This window comes from Pygoscelis adeliae, unplaced genomic scaffold (genome assembly GCF_000699105.1).
Source record: "Pygoscelis adeliae isolate BGI_AS28 unplaced genomic scaffold, ASM69910v1 Scaffold306, whole genome shotgun sequence".
NCBI classification, from domain to species: domain Eukaryota; kingdom Metazoa; phylum Chordata; class Aves; order Sphenisciformes; family Spheniscidae; genus Pygoscelis; species Pygoscelis adeliae.
Window position 1 is genome coordinate 1380667 of NW_008825072.1, and position 8305 is coordinate 1388971.

Consider the following 8305-nt stretch of genomic DNA (forward strand, 5'->3'; position numbering starts at 1 on the left):
CATCCCTTTCAGGCCAGCTCCGCAAATCTTTCCAGTGTAAGGTTTCAAGTCCAACATGCTGTTTACTGGAAACCTACACATGAATAAACAACCCATTTTGTGACAAACCTTTACGCAAAATGTGAAGACTCATTTTAAAATAAGCCTGGCAATCTCTCAGTTTCTTTTATAAAGAATATTATGCTGTGCCAACCTCATTTAAGAACACAGTCTCAAGTACAGCACGTAGGCATGTGCTGCAAAGCAGCAGAACGGCGTTCAGGAATCAGCTGGTGATTGAGCAAGCAGGCATGAGAAATCAAAACAAAAAGCATCTCCAACAGCAGCTGCGCAATAGGTTTGTGTTTCCCAGTCCACTTCAAGTCACCTTTCTTTCACAGCTTGAATTATCACTGCACAACTATACGAATAGAGTAATTTGATAAACCTATACAATCAAGAAAAGGTATCAACTCCACAGGCATTTGCCTGATCTTGTCCTGTGCCTAACAGGGTCTTCAGGACTTCAGTTTCCATGGTGAAAACTGAACTTTTATACACATACCTGCGTGTATGCAGCCACACATGGTATATAACACTAATAAATACACACTTTATACAGGTATATATGAAAAAATATCCCTTGTGACAGATAACTGTAAGCCAAGCACTCATATTAAGCCACAGAACAAAGTTTATTAGATCTCCTCAAATTCTTTGTACAGTTTTGCTGCTAAATGGACACAACACATTGGCATACTGCCTTTAGTCTTTATTTCAATCAGAAGTCCAACTTGAAAGAATTGGTAACACATTTAATGGCATCTTCAATAAATAAAATGACAAAAAGATCTAGTCTTTGCACAGACACATTACAATCCACTCCAAATTCAATATTGCCAAAACATTGTGTTTTTTCTAAAAACTTGCTCCAAAGGGTTTTTTTCTTTGTTTCAGCACTTAAATACACAGAAAAGTGTATGATGAGAGAAAACAGATACTCTATTCTGAACAGAACTTGTAAAAACCAGTAACTTAGAAACAAAAGATAATTAAATCTCTCCAATTAGATTAAAGAATCCTGTTTGAAGTTTCTTTGGAAAAACCCTGATTCTAACCTTCATATCAAAACATGCAGTTTCGCTGGATCCTATCCCTATGTCAGCATACTTATACAATAAGAATTAAATTCCATGATTTCTTTTTTTTTCTTAAGGGAAATTCACAAAGCAAAAGCATTAGCCTCCCACACTCACAAAAGTAGTCGTGGTCCATGTATTCTGCAGTAGTAAACAGCTATTTGTGCTCAGTCCATTGTTTGAACTCCTACCATACTGGAAAAGATACTGTAGTTTACCCTTCGTTTCTGTACCCATCTCTTCCCCAGAGCCCAGCAGCCTCAAGAACCTCAGCGAGATGAGAATTTAAGCAAACAAAAATCTGCCTGCACAGATCAGATTGTAGGATGAGGACCAACACAACTGACTTTAACTAGAAGCTGGGCTTAATTTAAAACTTTTCCTAGATAGAGAGAGTCATCAATAAAGAAAAGCTGAACCCCAAGATTTCCAAATTTCCATTCCCCATAATGTGCGACATCTATTAGCATATCACAAACCAATTACAGCGTCAGTTAATGTAGGAAGAACCACTTCATCACTAAAATTAGTTAAAACACTCATCTTCAAGCCTTCTGGAGCCTTCTTCAGTGAAAGCTTAGGGCATGCAAGGAATGCACAGTTGGGCCCCCACAGACCTATGCATACTATATAGGGGAGAGAAAAGGTTACTTTAAACAAAACACAGAATTACACCACATCTGTGCAAACATTTATACCGGTTTGTTTCAATTAGTTATCTGCTTATCCCAACTATTGCTGCTGACTGTACTTGGCTAATTCAAGAGAACGTGATGAAGCAGGACCCAATTTGTTTAAGGGAATGGAACTTTTTTCTGCAGGTGCCTTCCCCTCAGCTGACCACATCATAACAAAAGTGCAATAATTTACAATCTTTTCAAAACAAACAGCTATTAAAATTATACAATTTTAGGGAAACAAATTCACTAGTTTAACCATAAAAATATTTCCCCAGGTAACAAACCTTAAAGCATTCAGTAACACAGTATTTCAATAATAATAATAATAATACAGAAAATCCCTTCCACTTGTTACAAAAGACAGAACTGTAAGAAGATTTTGCTTATTGTATACTATTTAAGAGTTTTGCCATCTTGTGAAGACCATGCTGTAATTAAGAATATAACTACCATTTAAAATAAATGAATATGGAAATACTGACCTGACTTTGAAATTATATTCTTAACCTTTTGCAAATGAAGAAAAGGTAAAGCCCAGGGCCATGTCATCCAGGTACTCAAGAACTTACAAGACAGTTTACGTCCAAAGTCTTAAGAAAGCACCACTTTCCATAAAGTACTTTGTATGTCTATCACTGAAGAGCATATTAAATAGTTTTGTGAGAACTGCTAAAGCAGATTCTCATACTAACTGTAGCTTGACTTACAGAATTCAGGTTTGGGGATAACAGGGAACATCGTGACAAAATTATACTCTGAAAAAATATCTGCTAAATTTGGTCCAAGCCTCCAAAAAACAAACAAGGGCACATGGGTCCCTCATTGCTTAATGCTGCTGTTTAGTTGATCCTTTAAAAAAAAAAAAAAAAGGTGTATGGCAATAAGGAATAAGAAGGGCTGCCCATGATAGGCACAGAACTGTGACAGAATAAATAGTCTCTTTAGAGAGATGTTTTAACTGTGGTTTTGCCAGGTGAGTAACTGAACTTGTACTAATGGAGAACCCTGAAATTTGTATATTATAGCCACAAGAAATGATTTCCTATTTAAAAAACAGATCCATTTGTAATTAACTGCTTTTTCAATCATCATTAAATATGTGAAAAACAATAAAAAAGTCTTTTAAAACAATTACAAAGAGTGGACTGCAGTAGCAGCTATTCAAGCAAGATTCAAGCACAAGTTTAAATGAACTTTCAAGCTGGGAATTAGCCTTCTTTGTCAAAAATTTGTACAACTTTTTCAAAAACCTGAAAGAGAGAGAAGAATATTAATTTTATGAAGTGTTAGTCAAACAGTTACTTCAAGTTAAACCAGCACACACAATTATTGACAGTATTTTAAAAAATATATAGTTTTTTCTTAGAACCTTCACAATAATTCTTTAACAGTCAAATTGGCATCAACTCTGGGAAAGTGAGACAGAACAGCAATACTACTTCAGAAAAGCAAAAGCTCATGAAAGTGAAAAACACAAGACACTTAAACACAGAAACACTGAAAATGTGTTTAGTCCAGCTCATGTTCAAGCAGAACTAATTGATTTCTTAAAGTTATTCACATCTGAATCAGTTCTTCAAGAGTCTCCCTCAGTAGTACACATCAGTGCCAAATTAGCACACTAACAACATATACACACATCTCAGAAGAATGCCAAAAATATGTACCCTGCCACTGCCATCCCCATGGCTTTTGGCTTATATACTTACTTCATCAACAGATTTAGAGGCATCCACTTTTCTGACTTTTCCCATTCTCTCATACAAATCTATTATAGGCTTAGTAGACTGCAGATACGTATGAATTCTAGGAGAAAGCACAGGGGAAAAAAGCATTACATAATAAAATATAAACAGAAGGGAACTGAAAAGTTTTTAAGATAGTACCTCTTTTCCAGACTCTCCCGATTATCATCACTCCTACCACTGCTCTTGCCTCTTTCAAGACAGCGGCCAATACATATCTACAAAAAACATCAAAAGGATGATCACAACCAAGAACACAAGGTGCTATCTGGAAAGCAGGAACAAAACAAAAATCCTGAAAATCTAAATAGGCCTGACACACAACATACTGTCCAGACCTGGTAGATGTAACCAGAACTCACATGGAAAGTTAGATTCTTCCAGAGAAAAAGGATGATGGCTTTACACTCCATCAGTTTATTAAAATGAGGGCTCTTAAAATGGGATTGGGGTCAGTGGAAGTAAAAGCAACATCAAGCTCTGTGGTTTGACTGGGTCTCCAACTTGAGACATTTAAAGAAGAAAATTACCTGATTTTCAAGGATGTGTTCAGACTTTCTGAAAAGCAGCGTGTCAAATTGGACTACTAATATATGCCTGCACTGAAGGAAAGTCACTGTATGTTCTCCCAAGAATTTTGTAAGGCTACAAAGTTATTGTAAGTTAAAATGTTCTTACTTGACATTGCTATAACAAAGACTTAAAAATCAAAATCTAAGTAAAAACTGAAGAACTAACCATAGTTAAAAGCTGCCCAATGAACTAAGTTTTGAAACATAAAGTTAAGCAATGCTGACACATGTACACTTAATGAATACTTTATCCTACTCGTGCAAGAGGACAATGGTTAAAAATTATTTTTTCCTACAAAGGACACCCATCATGAAAAAAAACAGAAGATCATGTAGGCATTGTTGTCTATTTTCAGATCTAGTAAAAAAAAAAAATAGAACCCCAAAATTAACACCCCACCAAGTGAAAAAATTCATTTAATCTTATTTAAGTTTTTAAATAGAAAAAAATAACCCCTCACTTGTTCTTTGAGATTAAAAAATAATTGCAAGTAAGTAAAGAAAAAGTAACAAGATTTCTCAGGAAATTGGGGAAAAGGATAAAAGGAAGAAAGTCAGCTTAAGGTGCTGGGATTCTCCTATCAGTTTTTATGCCTCAAGGGCACTGACATATTAAAAAGACAGTTTATCGTGGCACTTGTTAAATGAATATAATGTATCACTGTCAAAACACCCTTGTAATCTAATGACTTGCTGAATAAAATGTTGATTACTGGCTACCCTATAGCACAGCTCATAACTATGAAAATAAAGACTGCTGCTGCCAGCACTTTAGAATTAAAGCAGACATTGCTATCACATTCATTCTGGACTAAACAACAGTTACTAAGAGTAAACAGAGTAATGTTTTCTGAAAATTAACCAACTAATTTTGTATAACGTATTTAAAGTTTTTATAAATCTCCCTTAAAAATGCAGTTGCCTGAAGTACTTTTTCAATGTAATTTATTTGCACATGATTATACCAAGTGCAACTAGCTGCCTGCTATTTCAAAAACATGCAGTTTTTCGTCTGCAAAAACAAGTTGCCAAAAACTCCTTGAAACTCACAGTCCAAGTTTTCTTTCTACTCTTACACTAGTCCATTCACTACCTGACAGAGTTTTATTGTTCTTCTTGAATGATTCTCACAATATAGCAAGAAAGGAAGTTACAGAATAACACACTTCATTACCTCGTTGTCACAATCAAAAAAGAGAACAAAAGAAACATCCGCCTTTCCATCCATAGTCTTATTCCAGCCCTGAAGATTATCTTCATTCCTGGGAAATCCATCAATCAAGAACTTGTTCTTCTGGGAATTGGCAGCCATCGTTTGATCCATAGCCTGATAAAAGAGAATTCAATTCATAATCTCCTGCACATACAACCATTTATCTACTTATTAAATTACCCCCAAAACGTTGACATGGTAAGTTGAGAAGCATTTATCTTGGGATTATTGCAGATTTAAAAAATGTATTTTTGTTTCACCTTCAATGCATGCTAATTAATTAACTGATGCACCAATAGCAGTCTTTCAAACTGAATTCACTATTTCATAAAGCTCAAAATGTCATAACACACAATCCTAGCTTTAAAGTTGATTTTCTGCAAGATACTGGAAAGTGCTGTTACACAACAAGATCCCAAAACATCCCTGATCTAGAGTTAATTCTAATGGAAAAACTCCAGATAAATTTAGCACCACGAGCAACAGAAGCCTCTTCTGTCTTAAAGGAGATACTCTGGTTGTTTTCCTGGACATCTAATAAGGATAAAGGCTGGAGCTTTTCCTTCCACAGGAACATTGGCAGGTGCTCTTCTCCTTCACCTGGCTATCTGTTTTGATAAAACTTACAGAAACTTAGTACCTTTAAGGCCTCTACCCTCCAGTCAAATATGACCGAGTTGACCAAGAGGTCCAAAAGCTAGTTAAGGGAAATAAGAAATACAGAGTTTCACTGATTTCCCTAGAACTACCAAAAAAATAAAATAAAATAATCCATTCTCACAGATCCCCAGGTGTCAGAGGCCATCACCTACTGCCCTCCAACCAGCCAGAAAGAAACACGAGTAATAGCTAAGAGAAGCCCAGTACGCGATGTGCACCTACGTGTCTGCCATTTCATACTACTCACACCAGAGAAAAGGCAATTCTTCCAGAATACGGCCACTGCTTTGTTGCTTAGTCTGCAAGAGTAAGCCAGCAAGGAAATAGCCCTTTCCTTACCCTCTTCAGCAAGCTGATTGTTATTTCAACAGGTACAATTTCCCCCTCCTTAATGTAGTTCTCAATGAGTTCTCCATACTGTGAGCCTGGCCTTTTTCGTTCATCTCGAAGGAGGTCACCAGCAGAAAGGTGCGTGTAGCCATATTTCTGAAATGTGCAAAACAAACAGGCATAGACTCCCTCGAATTAGTACACGTGCAAAGTTAACATCAGTCAATGGTGTCAACCACATTTATCTTTGCCTTACAATAGAAAAATACAGGGAATAGCATCTTGCTAATGACGGATCTATTCCATCTTCAGTGTGTAATCTGACAATATAGCATACTCTGTATGCACAGAAAGCACAGCAGTAGAGAGATTCTTGGCTAAAATGCTCAAGAGGGCTAAGAGGGCTTTGGTCAGGCATTCGTGCACTGTTTTCAAAGGTAATTTTTGTCATGTTTGGAAGTGAGACTGTCTCAAAGTCCCCAAAGTGCTTCCTGAAATGTTACACTGTGCAATGAGACGTTTAACAATCACCAAATTAGATACAAGCTATACCCATCCTAACAGTTTAACTACTTAAAAATCGTAGGCAGTTATCAGTTACTGGGTCAAGTCTTGATTTACAAAGTGAAAAAGTTGAGATAGCGCCTTTCCTTGCTTATGTTTACGCCACAGGTTTGTAATTTTATCTAATTACCTACTTAAAGAAAAGCACATGAGGTGATTCCAGGTCCTTTGGAGCACCAGTCAGAAATCCTTACGTTCCCGTTGTGGTTCTGGCACCAACTTCCTCCTCTGCCTTGTTCAAATCACTTATAACTCTGCATCTAACACTGCAGCTACACAAAGAGCCCTACACATGCACTCCTCCAAACCCAGCCCTGCGTGCCTGCCCCTGCTACCTCCTTTCCTGGGATGAACACGACAAACTCGGAGGGCAGCCCTTGGGGAAGACTAGTGCCTTCTCGTAACGATGATGTGGCAAATGAAGGTAAACAGCTACACTGGTGCCACCCTATGTCACGCCAGACACAGTAAACAGAAAGAGACCAGAGGGATCGGGTCCAAATCTATCAATTTGCTACCAGTATGCAGGAGAACAGCAAACACCATTACGCTTTTCTTTCACCTCAAACTACATCTAAAAAAAGTTGCTAATGCAAAATACCAATGAAAATTATTTATTACAACTTGAATTTCTCAGGCATTTACCATCATAAACAGACACCTAGTGCAAAAATACAAATACACTCTTACCAAAGAGAAATGCATTGTTATAAAGGAAATTTCAGAGCCCAAAACAATCATTTTCTCAGCTCATTTAACATTACAAGAAAACTAACCAAGTGCGCTATGCTCCTTGACCAAATATAGTCCATAAAAGCAGGCAATAAAGACATCTCCTTGGTGATTACCTAAGCCAGCTATACATCCAAAACACAGTACACCTATACATACTCATCCTAAAGTTTCTACACAAAACAAAAGCAGCAGCAAAAAACTTCAGGGTTATCAGCTTGGCTGCAGCAACATCCAAAGCAAATTTCAAAAAAAGGTGTCTGAGCAGCATAATAATGTGACTACACACTTTTTACGGCTGTGAACTTGGGATTTAAGAACTTGGCTACTGGACCAAGTACAACAGAAGTATTACACAACTCACTAAGTGACTTTTAAAACATTTCAGTCGCTTTCCAATTTCACCCACAAAAGCGTGGAAAGTTAGTTCTGCCATAGTCACAATTTAACAAGGGATATAATTACCTAAATCTCCAAAACTCTATACAGCTGGCAAAAAAAAGGAAGCAAAATTTTGCTCTAAATAACTGTGAAGAAAAAGCTCTACAGACATCCTCTATAAGCTCACTGTACTCCTGCTTTAATGTGTATTGCATTTGGATATGCCTTTTTAACTGCAAATCTAAATATTAACTATGAACTACAGAATCCGCAAACCAGAATAAATCTTTCCTTATAAGCAAGAAACCTT

At 36.8% G+C, this 8305-nt stretch overlaps 1 protein-coding gene across 1 annotated transcript in view; it reads right to left on the reverse strand.

Annotated features, from left to right (window-relative positions):
• Nucleotides 1–655: 655 nt before the first annotated feature.
• Nucleotides 656–8305, reverse strand: part of CMPK1 (cytidine monophosphate (UMP-CMP) kinase 1, cytosolic) — an 11123-nt gene continuing 3473 nt past the window's right edge. The window contains exons 2-6 of the mRNA XM_009326604.1: nt 6328–6474; nt 5290–5442; nt 3685–3761; nt 3508–3604; nt 656–3048 (exon numbers count right to left, since the gene is read on the reverse strand). Of these exons, the coding sequence (XP_009324879.1) occupies nt 3007–3048; nt 3508–3604; nt 3685–3761; nt 5290–5442; nt 6328–6474 (516 nt within the window). The 3' untranslated portion in view covers nt 656–3006. The remainder of the gene's footprint in view (nt 3049–3507; nt 3605–3684; nt 3762–5289; nt 5443–6327; nt 6475–8305) is intronic.